The sequence below is a fragment of the Suncus etruscus genome, chromosome 2, assembly GCF_024139225.1.
Source record: "Suncus etruscus isolate mSunEtr1 chromosome 2, mSunEtr1.pri.cur, whole genome shotgun sequence".
NCBI lineage: Eukaryota > Metazoa > Chordata > Mammalia > Eulipotyphla > Soricidae > Suncus > Suncus etruscus.
This window is the reverse complement of record NC_064849.1, coordinates 138534072-138557687: the sequence shown is the minus strand read 5'-3', so window position 1 is coordinate 138557687 and position 23616 is coordinate 138534072. Positions and strand designations below refer to the sequence as shown.

Below are 23616 nucleotides of genomic sequence, written 5' to 3'. Positions count from 1 at the left end.
AGTGGACCTTTTCACAATCATTATCCAATATCTGTCGTGACATGAGTTCTAAAGGACACAAAAAAGCATGTCATGTTGTACAGCAGAGCAGAGGATACTCTACCAAAGAAGGAAATGCATTTCATTGTGGCAGGAAAACTACATAGTAATATGAAGTAGTCTTAATTGTTTTCATGTATCTTTGTATCAGTCACGTATACTAATACTGGAATTTTATCTGTTATCATAATTTTAAGGAATTCTATTCCTAGAACTTCTAGAACCACAAAGAAAGACTTCTCATAAGTTCCAATCCTGACCTGTGCAGACACTGAGATCTCTAGATACAGAGGTCTGATTTATCACCCAGGACGGAGCAAGTCTTCCATACACCACAAAAGGCACCAAGAGGAGAGTAAATGAACCTGACAGGTGCCTATATTTAATTCCATGACAATACACTTCAAGGGCAGAGAATCCTGTATCTCTTAGGGCGGGGAATTCCTTTTCGAATGACCCCATTATTTATTGTGCCTGTGCAGGAGAGGGAAGAAAAAAGAAAAAAAAAAGCAAAAAAAAAAAACACAAAACAATTCTCTTTTTTAGTTATTTATCTAGTTTTTATCGATTTCTTTGTTTTGTGTGTGTTATTTAAGTTGTCTCCATTTATAAGTTTTTTTTCTTCTTTCTTTTCTTCCTTTATGTGCTCTGCCATGTTTTTTATCTCAAGACCATGGCCTTTATGTGGTGCTTATCTTTATTGTTGGAGTGCTCACTGGATATTTTACTTGACACTTCTTTTTGTATTGTTGTGGTGTTTCACCCTCCTTTGTCCCTTCATCTCTCAAACCTAGGATGAGAGTCTCCAGAAGGACTCCATCCATTTTCGGCGTATTTGATTTTTCCCCCAGTTTAGTACATTTCTCTTCTTCAAACAAAACCACATAACTTGAACTAATCTAGTCCCGCCGTCCAATTAGAGCGGGAAAATAAGGGAGGTACCAAGACCAAACAGGTGTAGGACCTCTAAGTAGTAAGCTAGGCACAGAGGGGGGACCACTTATTCTAGCAGCCCCCAGGGGTGAGGGAGGAGGATATGGAGGTAGAACGGGAGCGGAGCTGGGGGGAGGACAATTCGGTGATGGGAACTCCCGTTTTTATGTTAATTATGTACCTAAAATATTATCGTCAATGATACGTAAGCCACTATGATTAAAGATAAATATTATATTAAAAAAGAATTGTTTCTTTATTAATCTCATGAAAATAAATGGAAACTTTTAAAAATATAAAAAATATTTAAATATGATATCAGTGAATTTAATGAACTCATTTCTTTCTTAGATTTTGGTTGCTCCTTCCTACAGTAAAAAGTTGGTTCCTAAGTTTGAGTTTCAACTCGTTTTCTTTTTCTTCTTTTTTAAATTTTTATACAAGTCTTTCACAGTTTATTTCAGCAGTTACATAGTGACAGTGAACTAGGGTTGTTACCACCGCCATTGCTGACCTCTCTCCATCATAGGTTCCAGCATGCGTCCCGTACCTCCAACCCTCGCCTCCTAAACTGCTAGCTTAATAGGTCCATTTTGTGTATAGCTAGCTATAGTTTGAACCTTTTGATTCTAGTGTCATTGACAGTTTGAGTATTTATCGCTGACCATTTTATTTTATTTCCACTCTATGATCCTGGGACTATTTGGCCTGTGGGTCCCATCCATTTTTTCCCCCTTTTCTCAGTTTGTAGAGAGATACATAAGTGTGAGGCAGAACCAGATGACCCATGTTCTATGGTTATGTAAAAAAAAATGGTGAGGGCCCCTATCTAGAAGCTATAAATATAAATTGAAAAAAAGAGGGCGGGAGATGTGGCAAGTGTTTATTGGTTTTTGTTTGGTTGATTTTTTGTATAGGAACTGTAAATATTGGGAAATTAGAAAGAAAATTTCCTTGACTAAAGAGATACAGGCTGTCTCTATTTTTGAAGTTTGTCATGAGACCAACTATAGGCTCCAGGCATATTAGTTGTCAAACTCTAAGGTCTTTCTTTATGGTCCCAGGAAAAGGTCTGTTCAATCATGTGCTATTAAGTCAGTCTTCTATAATTAGAGATCTTGGTTTTTGCACAGATTCTAGGGCAAAACCTAGAATAAAGTCTTTCTTTATGGTCCCAGGAAAAGTTCTACTTAGACAAGGTTGTCATCATAGTCAGTCTTCTTTAATTTATGATCTTAGTTTTAGCACAGATCCTAGGATGGAATGTCTTCTGATTTTATCTTACCGTTAGGTGGTATTGAGGTAGGGTAACCTGCCCTTCGATCAAGTTGTTGCTGCTTCCTCATCGTTAGGGTTTCATATGAATCTACCCCGCTGCAAGTTGGTGTCAGAGCAATATTAAGTCCTTCACTGGGGGGAATTTGATTCCTGCTGCTGGTGCAGGCAACTGTGCCAATTCATGGGATTCAGAGATCAAGGTTGGGCAGTCACATGAGGTCTAAGTTAAGTCCCCATTATGATTGTTCAGGCTGAAAGGCACCCCTGCGTTATTATAAAGTTCATAAGTTGTAACCCCTATTAGATAAAAACTTTCTATACATAAGATTTCCCCATTTTAGTGTGCCTATGCAGAAAAAAAAGACCGATGCCTGATTATATTATAAGTGCATTTGGGGGTAAAAATAACAAGCTATACAATCTCTTGGTCTGGTTTTGACCTGAGTTCTTATCCCAAGCAAGAATTTCTACTAGAATTTCCTGCTAAGCAGAACCAAAACAGGACCCCAAATAAAGAAGAAAAATTGGGGGGCCTGGGGACTACCTCTACACATGGAAATAAACACTAAGGGTTATAACTATTTTTTTTCTTTTTCTTTTCTTTTTCCCCGTGCCTGCCAGGAGCTATTTCTGAGCAGATAGCCAGGGGTTATAACTATTAAAGAAGTAAACATACAAAGAAAATATAGATCTCTCCATTGAGTCTTTTGAGATAGTCTGGGGGTTGGGTGGATAAGATCCAGGGCACATTACCATCTCACACCATGGTCTTGTAAAGTCTGAAAAATGAAATGGTTTGCAGCAGTCAGGGTCCTTAAGTAATGTCCTCAAATTGGAGGTCTCTATGGAGCTGAATCCAGTAGCATGCAATAGTCCACACTGAGGGTCAACTCCATAGTTTTCTATACATCCTGAATAAATCATCTAACATCTCTGGGCATTTGTGCGTTTTAAAATAAAAAAAAATTCTATCCTTTCCTTGAAGGTCTTTACTGAGAACTGTTTTTTTTTCTTTGGGGGGGGGGGCGGGGGACACCTAGCAGTGCTGAAGAGTCACTTTTTTGTATCCTTAGTGATGTTGGGTAAACAAGTGGTTTTGGGTTTGCTGCACATGCTCCAGTTCTTTGAGCCATTGATCCAGTCCTACTAAGAAATGGTAAAATACTTTACAGAATGTAATCCCAATAATTAATCCCTAAACGGTTTACTCCTATAACATTAGGTATGCTATAGTCACAATATTTTGTTGATGAGGAAGCTATCATCAAACTGTCTCCACACATCATAGAGTATTTTGAAGATTATGATTCCTAAAGCATTAAAATTCATTGTATATCTGTACAACTACATCCTATGATACAGAAATTATTTTCCCCTTCCTTCTTTCTTTCCATACATACTTCCTCTCTTTTGTTTTCTTTTTTTCCTATGGCAACTAAAATAACAGTTCCTATCTTACTAAGCTATTGTGAGGATCAAGATAATATAATCCATCTAGCACTGCTACATGCAAAGCTCCACTACTCTATTAGCTCACAATTCTCAAAATCTGTGAAATATTGTTATTATCATTATTATTATCATCTCAGATTATTTTTCAGATAATAAAACAAAGGAAGCACACAATTCAATAACTTCACCAAAACTATAGCAACTTGCTGAGCCATGGTAACAAAATCAAGGTTTTCTAGTGGCAGACCCTGCTCTTATACCACTCACTATTTGTCCCTCTGTACAAAAATTCCCTGCTACCTATTAAAAAAGACATACATATTATTGTATTATTGTGCTATTACCACTAGTAGTCTCTACCTGCCTAATATATATACATATATATGTATGCATGTATATTGTATTTATTTGTATGTGTGTTTATATGTATGTATATATGTGTATAAATATATATATATATATATATATATATACAATTTTGCCTTTGCTAAATTTCAGTTTTTATTTTTGTGCTCAGGTACTCGGTGCTGCTAGTGACTCTGTACAGGGATCACTCCTGGAAAGTCTAGGGAAACATATAAAGTGCTGGGGACCAAACCAGGATCAGGACTGTGCAAAGCAAGTGCCTTGATATATGTACAATTTCTCCAGATATTCTATTGGGCCTGGTCTATCCAGGCTTTTAGTATATTGTGGGGTAAATTCTGCATTAGACCTATATGTCTCTTTCTCTCTTTTTGCTTTAGTTTTTGAGCCAGACCTGGCAGCATTTAGGGGTTACTCCTGAAGGAAGGCTCGGGAAATCATATGGGATGTAAAGGATTGAAACAGTTGACTGACTTGGGCAAATGCCCTGTTGCTTTGCTATCACTGGGGCCCAAACGTGTATCCCTTAACTAGCTCAAGATAAATTAGCCCCTAGAGCCCTGGTAGCAATCCCCTCTGCACCCTTAGTTTTATTGTGATAAATGCATGTTTTGTGTAAGTTGAACAATATGGTAATTTAATAAATGCACATATCAGGAAAACAAACCAACTGAAAAAGTGATTTACACATTTAGGATCCCACAGTTACCTTTGTGTGTACCTGCATAAGATTAGCTAAAAACACTTAAAATACAATTTTAGTAACATTCAAGGGCTACAGTATTATTAACTCTATATATCAAGATGCACGTTAAAATCCCAGAATTTCTCTTTCTTTCTCTTTTGTTTTTGATCAGAAGTCTATTATTGTTTCATTTGTTCACAGACTATTGTTTCATTTAGTTCACAGACTATTGTTTTATTTAGTTCTTTATTTTTCTTTGGTTTTTGGGCCACACCCGACAGCGCTCAGGGGTTACTCCTGGCTCTCTGCTCAGAAATCACTCCTGGCAGGCATGGGGGACCATATGGGATGCCGGTATTTAAACCACCATTGGTCCTGGGTCAGCACTTGCAAGGCAAACGCGCTACCGCTGTACTATCTCTCCGGCCCTATTTTATTTAATTCTTACAGTGATGTGTATCTTTTAATCAACATCTCCACATTTTTCTCATGTCAGCCCTTGCCAACTATCAATTTACTTTCTGCCTAACAGGTGGCAATTTTCATTTCTCTTAAAGACCTTTATATATTCTAAACTTTATACCAAATTTTGTTTATTTATTTATTTTGGGGCCATACCAGAAGTGCTCTGGGCTTATTCCTGGCTCTGGATGGTCTCAGTGAACCCCATATGGTGATGGAGATAAAATCCAGGTTGTTCAAGTGAAGGCAAATGTTAGGAGAATGTTAAATTTAGCAAAGTTGATTGTTCTCTTTTTTTGTTGTTTGCGAATCACTCCCTGCAATGCTCAGAAATTACTATGACTCTGCATTTAAAAATTAATTCCTGGGGCCCGGAGAGATAGCACAGCGGCATTTGCCTTGCAAACAGCCGATCCAGGACCAAAGGTGGTTGGTTCAAATCCCGGTGTCCCATATGGTCCCCCGTGCCTGCCAGGAGCTATTTCTGAGCAGACAGCCAGGAGTAACCCCTGAGCACTGCCGGGTGTGGCCCAAAAACCAAAAAAAAAAAAAATAATAATAATTCCTGGCAGTACTCTAGGTAACATATAGGATGCTGAACCTGAGTCGGTGGTATGCAATGCATGCCTACCAGCTGTACTATTGCTCTAAACCAAAGTTGACTGATTGCTTTATGCCAAAAATTATACAGCTTAAGTTTACTGATGGGATTTAGTATTGACCAAGGGATAAGGTTTGGTTAGGGTATCAGGAGGTTTTGGGTGTTAGATTTTCCTGTGTTTTATTTTTTTTGGGGGGAGCTCATACTTAGCAGTGCTCAGGGGTTACTCCTGGCTTTATGCTCAGAAATTGTCCCCGCAGGCTTGGGGGACCATATGGGATGCTGGGATTCGAACCACCATCCTTCTGTATGCAAGGCAAACGCCCTACCGCTGTGCTATCTCTCCCGTCCCAAGATTTTCCTGTGTTAATGCATAAAAACGCATGTGAAAATTTGGGGAAATCTGAATTAGGCTACCAGCCAGGTTTGGGCATCAGTCCAGGACAGGTTTATCATCTGTGAGGATAGGATGAGGATTAGGGATAAGAATAAGGATAGGTAATGTGTAGGGTTAGGTGTTAACTATAGCTGTGTTCAGATGGAAATGAATTATTTTTCCATGATTAAATTAAGCCAACTGAATTGCTTAATACCTATAATTTAGTTTCTTGATAGGATTATATTAGGATTGGCCTAAGGTTAGGATGTAATATCGAACTGTCCCCTGAAAGCGAATTTTGAGCCTGGCTTGTTTTCTTCTCTAGAAAATAGTGAAGAAATTTTACTTTGAATGTAACATGCATTTCTGATTTTCTTTATTCATTTTCACATATAAGATATATCTTTATGCCATGTGCAAAAGCCTTTCCACTTGTAGATCATTATTTTTTATATTGTGTGTGCTAGATTTTCAAATTAATACTTGAAAATTAAAATTTATTCACATGTACTACATATTAAGCAGCAGTAACTTTGAGGAGAGTGATTAGTAGTAGAAAAAAATTCTGTGAATTTGCATAAATCTGTAGACCACTAGGTGAAAGTCAGTGGTCTGTACATACTCAACAAAGCACCTAATGTTGAAATTAAAGAATTCTATACCGTTGACTTTATTTTAGAGGCCTTTGGGCCCATATCTGGAGGTGCTCAGGAAACACTGCAAGGTCTGTTTAAATGAATGTTGCCCTGTAGTGCCAGGGCTAGAACTGGGGTCAGCATCATGTAAATAAGAGTTTTAGCCCCTGTACTGTCTCTTTAACTACCTGAATTGTGACTTTTCAGGAGGATAAAAATCTTTAAACTAGTTATAAGTTAGATGCCTTTTTTTTTTTTAGTATATTCTAAAAATTGCCTAAGGCTTTGCGCCTTGCACATATACACATATATTCTGTGCACATATACACAGAGCAGGCACTCAAGTAAGTACTAGAGATGTTTGTACATATGCACAAGAACACAGAGTAAGTACCATATTTCTGGTGTATAAGATGACCGGGCGTATAGACGACCCCCTAATTTTACAGTCTCAAACCATTTTTTCTGTTACTCCATGTTGTCTTGCCGCAGCACAGCTTTTGTGTTCCTTGGCAAAGTTTACAACCTTCCTGTGCTGCAATTGTATGTACCACAGTGAGCCAATCACAACACGCAAAAGGTTCAAAGATTATACTAAAATAGACTTCCACTCCGACTCTGGCCAATCTGAGCAGGCTTTTTACAGTGTAGATTCAGGTACAAAACATTGTCTAATTTGCATGCATAAAAAGCCTGCTTGGATTGGCTGAGTTAGAGAGGCAGTTCGAGCACTCTTGCAGTGATTGGTACAGGATCAAGTCGGAAAATTCGTTTCATGGCAATATCCAGACGATTTTTGTTTAGTGGCAAATCGAAACATTTTTTGGGATATACTCGGCGAAGAAGACAACCCCAGATTTCGGTTGACTTTTTTTTTCGTTTCAAAAATCGTCTTATACGCTGGAAAATACGGTATTCAAGCGTGACAAAAGGTATTTGGAACAGGATGATTTTTTCAACAGTTTGCAATGAAATGCTTTCTTATGGACCACAATGCATTTGTCCTTCAAAGGAAAGACTCCTGCAGGTCAAAAAAATAAATGTACTCATCTCTAAGGTCTCCATTTTAGACCTCTGATTCACTTTAAACCATGGAGGTTTATGAATTGATTGAGCATAAGATATGGTTTTATTACTAGTAAGAATATATCTTTTTGACTAATTAGCTGTTCCTGTAATTCCATTTCATACTTCTTTAGCAGCTTTTCTTTAATATCTTGCAAAATGTGGACTTCGTTTTCTGTTTGCTTGCTTGTTTGTTTATGGGCTGCACCCAGCATTGCTCAAAGCTTTTTCCTACCTCAGCATTCAGGAATTACCCTTGGTAGTGCTTTGGGAACCATATGGGATGCTTGGGGATCAAATCTAGGTCAGCAGTATGCAAGAAAGTCAACCTATCTATTATACAATCACATCACTTAATTTTCTTTTTTTTAATTAATATCTTTATTTAAACACCGTGATTACAAACATGATTGTAGTTGGGTTTAAGTCATGTAAAGAACATCTCCCTTCACCAGTGTAACATTCCCATCACCAATGTCCAAATCTCCCTCCTCCGGATCCCACCCCTGCCTGTACTGTAGACAGGCTTTCTACTTCCCTCATTCATTCATATTGTTTGGATAGTGCTCAATGTAGTTATATCACTAAGAGCACTCATCATTCTTTGTGGTGAGCTTCATGTAGTGAGCTGAACCTTCCAGCCCTCCTCTCTTTTATCTCTGAAAATTATTGCAAGAATGCCTTTTATTTTTCTTAAAACCCATAGATGAGTGCGACTATTCTGTGTCTCTCTCCTTCCCTCTGACTTATTTCACTCAGCATAATAGATTCCATGTACATCCATTTATAGGAAAATTTCATGACTTCATCCCCCCTGATGGCTGCATAATATTCCATTGTGTATATGTACCATAATTTCTTTAGCCATTCATCTGTTGAACAGCATCTTGGTTGTATCCAGAGTCTGGCTATTGTAAATAGCGATGCAATGAATTTAGGTATAAGGGAGGGATTTTTGTATTGTATTTTTATGTTACTAGGGTATATTCCTAGGAGTGGTATAGCTGGATCATTTGGGAGCTCAATTTCCAGTTTTTGGAAGAATCTCCATATCGCTTTTCATAAAGATTGACTAGAAGGCATTCGCACCAGCAGTGGATAAGAATTCCTTTCTTTCCATATCCCCAGCAGCACTGCTTTTTCTCATCCTTTGTGATGTGTGCCAGTCTCTGTGGCATGAGATGGTACCTCATAGTTATTTTTATTTGCATCTCCCTGATGATTAGTGATGTGGAGCATTTTTTCATGTGCCTTTTGGCCATTTGTATTTCTTTTTTTGTCAAAGTATCTGTTCATTTCTTCTCCTCAGTTTTTGATGGAATTAGATGGTTTTTTTTTCCTTGTAAAGTCTGTCAGTGCCTTGTATATTTTGGATATTAGCCCCTTATCTGATGGGTATTGGGTGAATAGTTTCTCCCATTCAGTGGGTGGCTCATATCCTGGGCACTGTTTCCTTTGTGGTGCAGAAGCTTCTCAGCTTAATATATTCCAATCTGTTTATCTCTGTTTCCACTTGTTTGGAGAGTGCAGTTTCCTCCTTGAAGATGCCTTTAGTCTCAATGTCATGGAGTGTTTTACCTACGTGTTGTTCTATATACCTTATGGTATCAGGTCAGATATCAAGGTCTTTTATCCATTTGGATTTTACCTTTGTACATGATGTTAGCTGGGAGTCTAAGTCACTTTTTTTGCAAGTGGCTAACCAGTTGTACCAACACCATTTGTTGAAGAGGCTTTCCTTGCTCCATTTAGGATTTCTTGCTACTTTTTCAACAATTAGGTGAATGAATGTCTGGGGAACATTTTCTGAGTACTTAAGGCTATTCCACTGATCTCAGGGTCTGTTTTTATTCCAATACCGTGCTGTTTTGATAAGTATTGCTTTGTAGTACAGTTTATTTGGAAAATAATTATTATTTGGAAAATAATGCCTTCCATATTCCTTTTTCCAAGGATTTCTTTAGCTATTCAAGGGTGTTTATTGTTCCAAATAAATTTCAGAAGTGTTTGATCTACTATTTGAAGAATGTAATGGGTATCTTTAGAGGGATCACATTAAATATGTACAGTTCTTTGGGGAGTATTGCCATTTTAATAATGTTAATCCTGTCAATTCATGAGCAGGGTATGTATTTCCATTTCCGTGTGTCCTCTCTTATTTTTTGGAGCAGGGTTTTATAGTTTTCTTTGTACAGGTCCTAAAGACTCTACCAAAAAGCTTCTAGAAACAGTAGATTCATATAGTAATGTGGCAGGCTACAAAATTAACACACAAAAGTCAATAGCCTTTTTATACACCAATAATGATAGGGAAGAAATGGACATTAAGAATACAACCCCATTCATATTAGTGTCACACAAACTCAAATATCTTGAAGTCAACTTGTCCACTTCATTTTCTAATGAGAATTTATTCCCATCATATGTTTTAAGTCAGGAACCTACCCAATACTCCATATAATTTCAACATTTACATGATTGAACAAATATTCACCTTAAATTTCCACTATTATTTGGACTTTCAGTTTGAATATATTTATATCAATTATATAATTTTTCCATTTTTTCCATAATAACTTTCACTGTTCTTCAGATTTCTTTTTGTTTTGTTTTTTGTTTTTGGGCCACACCTGGTGATGCTCAGGGGTTACTGCTGGCTATATGCTCAGAAATCACTCATGGCTTGGGAGATCATATGGGATGCAGGGGGATCAAACTGTGATCTGTCCTAGGCAAGCGTGGGCAAGGACGCCTTACTGCTTGAGCAACCACTCTTCCCCTGTTCTTCAAATTTCATTTTAATTCCTTCTATCTTTTTAAACCACAAAAATTCATGTTATATTTTATTATTAAAATTCTGGCTAGATTATACAACTATTTACATAAACATAAGTATTATTTGTGAGCTTTCTTAAAGATCCTCTATAGTCAGTGATGGGAATTCCACTGATTCAATGTTAATATGTACCTAAAGTACTACTGTGAAATATATGTCAGCCAATATGGTCAAAATAAAAATTATATAAAAAAATAAATTAAAAGGTCCTCTAAGTCAAATAGACTAAATTATCTCTCAAGTTATTTTGTTTCTATTTTGTGTGATAAATAAAAATATTTCAGAATTTAGTAATCTAAGTGATCTTATTCTTTTTCTTCCTAACAAGCTGGCTCAATTCTCACTGTACTGTCAATTGTAATTTTTCCCAGAAAAAAATTTATTATGTCACCAAATAGTCACTATGTCTGTATCCAACCAGTGCTATAGACTTAATCCGTTCTCCAAGAAATGTATACCAAGCTGTGAAAAATTATGGATAGCTAGTTTTGCAGCTCAAATTTGGCAGTCTCTGGAGGAGATAGTGGGCCAAGTCCCTGGCCTACTACTAAAGCCACTCCAGCTGGACACATCACCCACAATCACCAATGACCCTGTTCACCACACCTCTTTGGCTCTCTCTGCAAAAATGCCAATCTGACCAAAACTCCATGTACACCAGTATTTAGGCTGGTATCAGCAGGACTTTTTTGGGAGTGAGTGTAGGCACCCTCCATCCACCGTCTCTACCTTCTCACACTTCTGGAAGGCCTCGCAGCTAAAAATACATTCCAAAGAGTCACAATATCCAGTATAGGCAATAGTGCTTGGAATTACTGAACCACAAGGCCACCACACATGCTGCTGCATAATTCTAAATCTTTTTTTGTTTGTTTGTTTTTTTTTTTTTGTTTTTGTTTTTTGGGCCACACCCGGCGGTGCTCAGAGGTGACTCCTGGCTGTCTGCTCAGAAATAGCTCCTGGCAGGCACGGGGGACCATATGGGACACCGGGATTCGAACCAACCACCTTTGGTCCTAGATCGGCTGCTTGCAAGGCAAACGCCGCTGTGCTATCTCTCCGGGCCCTCTAAATCTTTTAATACTGACTTTCCAGTAGGAACACACTGATTTAGTTGGCAATGTGTATTTGCAGCCACAATAATAGAAAGATCAACAGCAGCAATAGTTTAGTATGAGAATGACCTTAATGATGTTACTGTGACATGCATTTTGTGGGGCGGTTGGGCCACACCTATTGACGCTCAGGGATTACTCCTGGCTATGTGCTTAGAAATCGCTCCTGGCTTGGGGGACCATATGGGGGGCCAGGGGATCGAACCGCAGTCAGTCCTAGGTTAGAGCTTGCAAGGCAGTCGCCTTACTGCTAGTGCAACCTCCGGCCCCGCGACATACATAGATTTTACAAAATTTCTTGTTGCTGTACTTTCTTCTTTTTATTCTTTCTTTTCTTTCTTAAATAATTTAGCTCCTACTTAACTAGAAACAAAAGTTTTGGGCCTGGAGAGATAGCACAGCAGTGTTTGCCTTGCAAGCAGCTGATCCAGGACCAAAGGTGGTTGGTTCAAATCCCGGTGTCCCATATGGTCCCCCGTGCCTGTCAGGAGCTATTTCTGAGCAGACAGCCAGGAGTAACCCCTGAGCACCGCTGGGTGTGACCCAAAAAACAAAAATAAATAAATAAATTTATGACCAACTATGTAATACATGGTCTTCAAATAAATTAATTTATGTAGAAAATAATTATTATTTCTAGCTCATTACCTCCAGAATACTATTATAAAAATGTATTGATGGGGCCGGAGCGATAGCACAGAAGTAGGGTGTTTGATTTGCACGTAGCTGACCCAGAACTGACCTCGGTTCTATCCCCAGCATCCCATAGGTTCCCAAGCCAGAAACAATTTTTGAGTGCATAGCCAGGAGTGAACCCTGAGAATCACTGAGTGTGGTGCCCCCCAAAAAGAAATTAAAAATGTATGATAATGCTAACAAGACTAATTCATTTGATTAAAATTTAATTTTCATAATTTCTTTCCATTTTCTTTTATCCATTCTCCTCTTCTCCACTTCCTCACCATCATTGTCCACCCCCCCCCCATGTGTGTGGTGATGGAAATTAAACCCAGAAACTTACATGTGCAAGGCATGTGCTCTACCACTGATTGATCTATCCCATTTTTTCTTTATATTTTTCTGTCCCTTCCTATCCACTGTCTCTTCCACAATTTGGCATCAATATAGCTTTTTAATAATCTCTTCCATAATTTATCTTAAGGAAACCCTTTCTATAAACTGGTCTCCCCCCCCCCTTTTTTTTGCCTCCAAATATACCATGCTCTTTCTAGTTCCCATTCAGTCCCTGTTTTCCCATCCTTCTCCCCCAAACAAATCTACTTCCAGCAATATGGTTAATGCTGTGAATATTTTGCCTTTAATTTCTAACTTTTCCCAGTTCCATTTTCCCTATTTTTCAGTCATACCCCTCTCTGTACTTCAAATACATCCTCCTGCTCCAGGTCATGAAGAAGTCCGCTCTTCCTCGTTGATTGAAATACTGCTCTGATTCCCAGCTTTCTTGTATGTAAGACTTAATCTTGGTTGGATTCATGCTTTCTTTATGAAGTTTTTTTCCCTTTATTTTATAATATTTTTTATTTTGGCCAAAGTAGATTACAAATCTTTCACGGTATATTTTAGGCACATAGTAACATTGAATCAGAGGCATTCCCACCACCAATGTTGTCCTCCCTCCACCCTTGTTCCCAGCATGAATCCCATATCCCCCACCTTTATCCCCTGGGCTGCAATTATAAGTGGTCCCCTCTGTGTCTAGCTTGTTGTAGATTGGATATTGATTCTGTTGTCATTGGCTTTAAATTTGGTGTTTAAGTCTGATTATTTTTTATTTCTACTTAATGTTCATATGACTGTTTGGTCTTGGTACCCTCCATTATTTCCCCCTCAATTTGTGAGGCAAAACAAGATGGTTCAAGTTATGTGGTTCTGTTTGAAGGAAAGGAAAAATAAAATGGGGCAAAAATCAAACAAGCAAAAAATGAGAGGAGGCTACAAATACTAATTTAAGAGAAGAAAGGGAAAAAGGAAGAAAAACATATCAAACAAAAAACCTGAAAAATGTCTTCATGAAGTTTTTTGCTACTTATTTTGCCCTATTTTTCCATGAGTGTCTTCCAGATGTAAGTTAATAAATCTTCCACATGAATTATTTGGCTAATATTTTAAACCTATAATATTCTTACTCCTATGGCTAAGAATAGAATGGCTTTCCAAAAAGAGCAGTGATTCTGTCGCAGCATGGAAGAAATGTTTCCTTCCTCATTTAAAAGAAGTTCTTTTGACCAATTAAAGAAATATGTCAAAATGGTTTCAAGAAGAACTTATACATATATCAGAGAAATAAATATTTTGAAAATGAAAAGAACCAGTCCATTTTCAGTAGTAATGGAGAACAAAAATTAAAAGAGACAGAAAAGAAATAAATCAGAATTCATGCTGAAACAAATGTGTAGATCTCTAGTTGTAAAAGAGGGAAAATATGTAAATATCGAAATCTAGAAAATTCATTGCCTATATGCTATATTTTTCACTACATTTTGAACATTTGCTATCAACTTTTGGCCAAGTGCCCCCAAAGAAAGATAAGGTATAAAAGGTGATAGAATGATAGGCAGAAGCTTTTGGTATGATACAAGTATTTCTATAACAAGGTGATTTTTTTTTCCAAGTGAAGAAATATACCTAGTTCTTAGGAATTGCTCCTGGCTCTGCACTCAGGGATTATTTTTACTATTTTCACAGGTTTACGAGTATTACATGGTACAAACTACTGTTACACATTCTGCTTCAGAATTAATGAGTATGGGGTGATAAACAGTGGGCACTTGAATTTGTTGCTGTTTTCTGAGAATGAACTTCATAAATTATAAATCACTAAACAAATGTAGTTAACTATTTACTTGAAAAAGTGCAATTATATATCTCTTACTGTTGAGTAGCAAAAAGTATCAACCATGTCCATGTGTGTAGGGGGTAATTGTTTAAAAAGAACACTAGGTAACTTCTTTATAGTCTCTTTATTTAGTAAATTCCCCTCTAGGGAATTGAGCTCTTGTAGAACCAAGCAGTAGAAATGAGAGACACCAGAAGTAAAATGCCATCTCAGCATGGTGGTCTACCTACAGGATAAAAGAAAACCACGTGTCTTCAGAATCAGAGCTGCTGCAGAGCTATTTGGATGCCTACCTTAAGTCCTCAGGACTTACCACTGCCTACTCAAATACTTTTGCAGTCTCTGAGAAGTTTCACACTTTGAAAGGTCTGTAGAGAACCAGAGTCCTGAGTCCCAGGAGATAACTTCCTTCCTGATCACCCAACAGAGAAATTTCAATAGGGCACATCCCAATGTTTATTTCTCAGGGATCTCTTTGGAACTGATTAATTCATCAAGTAGTTTTGATATTAAGCCAAAATTGAAGCTGTGTCAAAACAAAGAATGCAAATCTTATATGTATGTCATATTTGTGGTAGGTTTAAACATACAGCCATAAAGTTTGGGGGTACTATGAACTGCCATTCTCCCTCTTTTTACCTTTGAATAACTAACTTCCAGTTTACCATTTATAGAGGGCAAGTGAACATATAATTTTGTTAAGTGCAATTTGTGATTTGATATGTGGAACTTGGGATAGGCTATGCGGTAATGTGCTTTAATCTGATGTGATATCCGATATGGAAGTGACAAGTACAAGTGTCATGTTAGCTGAGTCTAAAACAGTAGCTGACATGTAGGACAATGTAAAAGAATGAAAGGAAATGGTAGGGCAATAAATGTACATTTCTAGAAATATAAGAAAGATTTGTCTTAGGACATAAATCAGTTAAAATAGGTAATGCCAACTTAAATGGGAAGTGCTTAGGATTTGCTTTCATTATAAAGAAAAAGATGTATAGGGAAAAAACAGAGCAAATCAGAAAAACAAAAATTTACTAAAAATTCAATAAAAATAAAATACCTGTCAAAAACAAGACTAAGTGAACTATTTTTGAAGAAATACAAAAATATTGTAAAAATATTGTGAGTGGGGATGAGAGAGAGAGAGAGAGAGAGAGAGAGAGAGAGAGAGAGAGACCTCAGGCAAGAATTTTTATAGTCAACCTTTTTCTAGGTCGAAATTCTCTTAGGAAGAGACAAAGAAAAATCTGGACCTGGAATAAGAAGAAGAGTTAGGAATCTATTCAGCACAGTTATGAAGGTTTGTTTAAAAATGAAGGGCAAAAATCATCAGGTATCACAGAAAGAGGGACTAGATTGGACAGGCGGGGGGAGATGAAAAATGCTACGTCTACAGTAAAGGCAATATAGTTTTAGAATATCTACTATGTTATGTTATGCAGAGAAGAGAAGTTTTCTATATGAAAAAGAACGTTTTTTATGTTTTATTACAGAAAAGTATTCAATGTTTTATAAAAATTAAATGGATAGTTCCATATGCCTATATAATCACTAAATGAATTCTGAAATGAAAAATTCCTAATACTCATTTTGTCCAACACAGAATGGGAATGAGAAGGAAAAAATGTATTACTTCCAACAAAAAAAAACTGGATGTTCCCCAAATAATTATAAATGAGAGATGTCTCAAAAATGTATAAATAGAACCCATAAATGCTAGTTTGGTTTGGGGCTTTTTGCTTATTTGTTTGTTCATAGGAAAAGAAAAGCATCATGAAGAAAAGGTCCTCGGAAGTGAACACATTTCACTAAAACGTAATTGAAGTTTCAGGAACAATTGCTGTGCCGTACTGTAAGGGGAGCTGTTGGCACATAAGAGCAAAGCACACATATGAGCTCATCTACTGGCCTCGGCAAGACCCACTTCCAAGGAGAAGCAGTCATGTTTCAACACCTCTGATTCCCTAATGCTGACAAGCTAAACAACTTGTTTTGTCTCTGGGAGCTCTTCTCTGGTGATTAACTGCTTATGGTGAATACTAATTATATGAAAGTACAGTATTGGAGAAGTGGTGTCCTATTTCCTCTACCTGCAGCCTCCACATATCTTTGAGTGGAGAAGGTGCATGCAAGGTAGGATCACTGATGACCCAAACCAAGGAAGACATTTTCCTCCCCTCTGGTAAATAAATATATACTTTTTAGTCTAACACGGCTTTTGACAGAAACAAAATTTCCTTTAACCTCTAGGCCCCAAACTAAAGGGAACTACAATACATTGTTCTAATGGCCAATAATAATCATCAGAATAAATCTGAAGCAAGAGTTTGTGAATTAGTGAACTATCTGTGTCCTCAATTCCCCACGTCCCATGTTGAAGATTTACCCCAAATTGTCAGTTCTTAGGAACTGCACCTCAGATTAAAATCTTCTCACCAGGGAGTCTATGAGAATTTGTTCTTGTGTTTTAAATCCTAAGTGCTTGTTAAACCACCAACACTGCAAAATTAGAGACTATTAAACAATATAAGGCAGCAAGTGATTAAATCTACCAAATACACATTCAGAGCAACTTAAGCTACTTTTTAATTAAAAATAAAATATCACTGGCTAAATTCAGATGTCTTAGCTATCTAGAAAAAGTTAGAAGGCTGTTCAAAATGCAAAACATGGCTGATAAGGCCGGGCATCATAGAAGAAATGGAGTCGGGGTGGTCTGTGGAGATGCCACCCACTGTCGTTGAGCCCTGGGCCACAGGGCGGGGGGCTGGTTTAGTGCGAGGACCTGAAAGGGGGGGGGGTCATCAGGGCTGCACGGCAGTGGAAGGACTCCATGTGGCTGCTGATTAAATAAGCTTTATTAGCAAAGGCCTCCTCTGAGACAGCGTGTTCCACCTTCTTGGCAGGGGGAAATGAGTTGAGTAACAGCAGCACAGGAAGCTAAGGCACTGGAGATGTATAGATAGCTGAAGGAAATGTTAGTGCTATTTTTAAGTCGAGCTTGCATGAATTGATAAACAGCTCTTGAAATCATTAGCATTTGGGGAAGGAGGCATGGGGGCTTCTGGGTTAATAGGGTCTCTAGAAATTGCAAGAAATCTTCACTATAAAGTTAGGAGTAGATAAACATTGTAACTTTAAGTTGTTCCTACATGTTTAAATGAAAGAAAAAGGGTCAGTCAATGTTGGGCAGGAGGCCAAGAATCTGAAGATCAGACTTAAAGCTGGGATGATATCATTCACTCAGAAGTCTTGATACTCCTTCTATAAAGCATGCGAAAATTTACTGGTAAAACCTTACCTCACCCAGGGCTTTCGTATTTTTTAACTCTGTTGCTTCCTCAAGGATAATTTTTCCAAATAAGATTTCTGCATTCTCTATCTAAATGTTACATATTTAGAGAGAGCTTTTCACGTGGACTTACCTAAAAAACTTGCCCTAAAGTAAAGCACGGGCACTTGGTAGCTACAGGAATATAGGACATGATACTCGTATTTAATCACTTCCATGGCTGTTGAGGTCTCGGTCACTTCAAAATCATCCCAGGGTAGTTCTAGAGTCTCCTGGGGAAAAAGGGGGGAACAACAAAAATATTTACGTGTGACAATTTAAAAAAAGAGTTCTCTACAGGGGAGTAGAGGGAAAGAGGCAGTTTTCTTTCTGCAAAATAACAGTTAAATAAATATAGGCTATGAGGTAAGGAAAAGGGAGTTGCCTACATTAAAGTTTAACATATGAGTCCTGTGTAAATAGAAAAACCAGAAAACATTAGCATTAAGTAATTCCAGATTGTTTTTGAGAGACAAAGCAGCTCTTGGTAAAGAAACAGGAAGAGAAAGAAGGGGTGGGGGGAGGCAGAAAGATCTACTGAAACAGCAATCCTGAAAAATCTTTACTGTACAATTTTAGCAACAAGATCATGGCTTATACAAGCTACCTTCTTTCCTACCTATGAAAGCTAAAAACATTCTAACAATTGAACAAGAGACTGTGAAATGTCCCCAAAGATTCTATTGTACTTGCCAAAAGATGATTCATTGTGCAGTGAACAATTCCCAGTTCCATTTTGAATAAGAAAGTTATTTTGCAAGATGTTTAGTTTGTTAGGTACATTTCAAAGCCTGAGATGAATCTGTTTTCCTTACTATTGTGTAATATTTGCCATATTTCCATAAATCTTGATTTGTCATAGAGTAGTGTTGGCAAATATTATTGTTGACTTAAAGAGGGTTTTATAAGCAAAGAGTGTGATGGCTAGCTCATTGCTTCACCTAATCACTCTTTCCGAGTTGATCTTTTTTAAAAATGTGTGTGGAGTTTCTGACCGTTTGAAAGCAATTAATTGGACATGTTGAGTCAGAATCTGGCTCCATCAACCTTCACCTTTTTATTTGGGTTGAAGAATCTGCTTTGAAATTAATTTACTAGAAAAAGAGAAGTGGATTGGCTCAGTTTTTTTTTCCACCTCATTAAAACTGTAACGACAACAATGAACAATCGAAAAGAGCTACAGGAAAGATTTAAAATTTTATCAATATGAAGTAAGGTTTCCTGTGGAGATAAGTAAAGCCACAGACAGACTACTCTTCAGATCTGTATCTCCTTTACTAATTCCCCACTCACAGACAATTCATTGGGGGAGATATTACACTCAATAAATCACAGCTGAAGATATTTACAAAATAGTTTTTCACTAAACTCTGGTAAACACTATCAATTAAACATAATGAATTAAATATCCAGGGAGAAATCAGTGACATAAATATTTTAGATACAGAAAACAATTTTTGTTGGCCTACTTAGATTTTCTTCTAGCAAAGCTACTGTATCTTCTTTCATGCGATTTTTTAAGTACATATTTTGTGATTACCTATATTGTTTATCTTTTTAACTTCTTTTCCTAACATTATAAAAGCATTATATTTTGGTGCTAAAATAAATTCTGCATAGATTGAGGAGACAGTTCAATGAGCTTAGAACATGCTTTGCATGAACTCTGCCTGCATGGTATATTCAAGGAACACTGCCAAAAGCCACTCCAGAGCACAGAGCCAGGAATAGTCCCTAAGCACTTCCAAGTATAGCCCCCAAATTGAAACCAAATAACAATAATAATCAATTAGTAATAAATAGTAATATTTATTTTAAATTAAAAATTAAGTGATAAATATCACTAGTACATTGCAAACACTGAGCAAATACAAAATTATGTCTTATTTCCCTCACAACTCCATACCTCAGATTTATAATTTTTACAAATGACCCCTTTGTAACTTTTTACAAATTAGGTCCACACTTCACTGATGATTAAATCATGCTATCTTCAAATTTTCCTAGATTGGATTTCTTTACTCATGTATGTCCTAGTGTTATGTCTTGTAAGTCCTGAAGATTCTGCTCCTTTTATGGCTTCACTGCACTCTACTGATTTTCAATTCCATGTTGTTAGTTGATTATAACATTTTGCTTCTACAAGTAATGCTTCAAGGAATATCTTAGCTCATACATGCTTACACACTTGTCTATTATGTCAAATCCTAATAGTGGTATATTCCTTAATAAAGGATGTGTATGTTAAGTTTCATTAGATAATTTCAATCTGTCCTTAGAAAAGGCTGTATTGATTTATACTTCCAGCAGAAATATCTGGGGAGATCCTTTTTCAATATCTCATAAATACTGACATTAGTTGTTTTTAATTTTTGCCTATCAGATAAATTTTCACTTGTCAAATTTGTGGTTCTAATTCCTAGTTTTTTAGTTAATAGTGAAAGTGAAATATCTATTCACATGCTTATAGGTAATTTGTGTATTTCTGCAGTTTGCTTATTCTTATCTCTTGCTAATTTTTCTGACATTTAGTTTGTGCTTTTATTTTTAAACTATATAAACTTTATGTATATTACAACTAACTCATTAGGTGAATTTGAATCCTTGACCATGTCTGATAGGACCTTTCCATTACTCGTGACTATCTTTCCATCACTTCATGGATACTACATTCCTTAAAACCATGCAATTAGAAAATAAAAGCCTTCTACATATTTTTCTTTTATCTTTCCAATTAAAAGAAACAGACAATTTTATAAATTCAGAATTAAGCTTCTGGTAACATTCATCTTTGTATTCCTAGAGACTCTAGCAGAGAGCTGAAATCCCTACTAAGCAATCTTCTCTATTTTAATACCAGATCTATTTTTTTAATTGAAGAATAAACTGCAACAAATTTCATGGGTAATTTATTGAAAACCCCAACCTTGTACTCAGAAAAAATAGAAAAATAAAATGTCAAAAGTTTACCAAAGATGCCATACAAATGGCAAAACGAAAAATTGAAAATAAAAAGTTTAGCATCATTAGCCAGCAGGTAAATAAAAATGAAAATTACAACATGATATCACTATACATAAGAATTATTGAAACAAAAAAAGAGACATCATCAAATGTTGATGAAGATACACAGAAACAAGACCATTCATATATTATTGCTTGGAATATAAAGTGATATAATCTCTTTGGAAAATCATATGGCAGTTTCTTATAAAAACTAAGCATATAATTACCACAGAGCCTAGTAATTACACTTGGGAATTTATCCCAGAGAAATTATTAAAAATGTGTACATGGAAGTTTATAGATTTATTGAGAATAGTCAAAAGATACTACCATTTCAGATGTTCTTCAACAGGTCACTGGTTAGCAAAGTGGTTCGTCAGTTCCATGCTACTCACAATAAAAACAGTGAAGGACTGATGCACATAACCTCCATAACTCTTTCAGGAATTAGGCAAGTAATAAGTGAGACCCAAATTGGCAGAGGTGATAGAATTCCATTTATATAACATTTCCTAAATGACAAAATTGTAGAAATGAAGACTAAGGAGTAAATTAGAATTGGGGTGTGCAGAAAGAGTTGAAGAGGCAACATAAGAAATCTTTGTGAAGAGGCCAGAGCAGTAATACAGCATGTAGGTTGATTGCCTTGTATGTGGCTTACTTGGGTTCAATTTTTAGCATCCCATATAGTCCCCTAAATTACATCAGGTTGAGTGGACAACTAGAGGTTAGCCTTGAGCACCAATAGGTGTGTACACTGCCCAAAAAAATCTTTTTGGTGAAGAAATTGTTCTAAAACAAGGAAGCTGAATAGAACAGAATATACATACACTAGTGAGTGCAAGTAAAGTGAGAAATCTGAATAAGATCAGTGCATTGTATCAATGCCAGCATCCTGGTTGTGCTATAGTCTTGCAAACTGTTTCCACTGAGGAATTAAGTAATGAGTACATGCGATTTTTCTAATGTACGTGAATTATTCCATGTGAACCTACAGTTACCTAAAATAGCTCATGAAAAATGAAAAAGAGGGCTAAAGAGTTTGAGTAGATGAACAACTTGCTCCTCCTTCCTCAGCATTGCCAGGTGAAGGTTACTTAGCATAGTGCCCTCAATGAAGCAATGCACTCAATGAAGCAAATAGTGCACTCAATGAAGCAAAAAGTCAATAATCGAATCACTGGAGTGTCTAGCAGGTGAGAGAGGGGGATAAAGAGAAAAAGAGAAAGGAAGGAAGAGAGAGAAAAGAAAGAAATAAGTAATTTGAAGCTTGATAAAAAGAAATTAAAAGTTCCACTTCCTCAATCCTTGTGTGCTGGCAATGCTGAGGACAAAGATATGAAGCCAATGAATGGGATTTCCTTTACAATAATGCTGGAGGGCTCAGAGGCTAGAGATGTGGAAGGAGCACATTTGTTCAAGGAGTAATGAGTACTGGGGTACTCATCACTTGATGAGTTCACAGGTGCTCATGACTCTACAGTTCTGTTTACTTTTGAGAATTTTTAAATCCCAACATTTTTTTAAATTAAAGTTTACTGAAACCGGGGCTGGAGAGATAGCATGCAGGTAAAGTGTTTGCCTTTCATGCAGAGGTCATCGGTTCCATGATATGGTCCCCTGTGCCTGCCAGGAGCAATTTCTGAGCCTGGAGCCAGGAATAACCCCTGAGCACTGTCGGGTGTGACCCAAAAACCACACACACACACACACACACACACACACACACACACACAAAGTTTACTGAAACCATGTTAGAACTCAAAGTATCACAGAACTCTAAATAATTTCATCAAGCCCAACACTAACCTTACAGAAAGCACCAAAACCCAGAAAGGTTGGTAGCTGAACCTGAATGAATATTCCACCACCTTTGTTAGTCAGAGGCATAATACCATGTCTTTCTGACACTGAAATCAATGCTGTTTTCACCAATATGCCACTTCTTAAGTATTACTATTAAAAATTTGAACTGATGTTCCAGGCATCAGAAGATTAATAGTTAACATTCTGGGTAAATTTGTTAGCATTTTTAACTAATATTATTTTTATATAATATATTTAATAATATTCAATATTTAATATTAAAATAATATTATTTTTAAAGAATTTGATAATATTCAAAATATGAAAAGTTATTAGAAAAAGAAGTCACATGTACATGTTTTCCTCAATGTTGCTGTTTCAATAAATGAGAAGATGCCCGTGTTTAGAAAATTATATTCATTCTAGAAGCTAAAAGATTAAGTGGCTCACATTAATTATAGAAACCTTGATTTTATTGAATTCAATTAACAATAACTTGACAGTGATCTCTCATTTAGAAAATCTGATATGAATTAAGCTTTACAACTAAATCCCATTAAAAAGAGATCATGCTGAAGACACTTCACAGATATTTTATTGAAAGCAAACCCAAATAGTGCATTGGGCTTTGAAAATGAGATCCATATCTCTATTTAGCCTAGAGGGGAAAGTAATTGAAGGGGGAGAAAAACTTTTCTGCTATCACTAAAAATCTCTGTTACTATTACTGAATAAATATAAGTAAAAAGCTTCATTCATAACGTCCC

The 23616-nt window shown here is 36.7% G+C and overlaps 1 protein-coding gene across 1 annotated transcript in view; it reads right to left on the bottom strand.

Moving 5' to 3' along the window:
• ATG10 (autophagy related 10) overlaps positions 1–23616 on the bottom strand; it is a 289692-nt gene that overhangs the window by 78008 nt on the left and 188068 nt on the right. Inside the window, 1 exon segment of the mRNA XM_049766561.1 lies at positions 18132–18270. Coding sequence (XP_049622518.1) covers positions 18132–18270 — 139 coding nt within the window.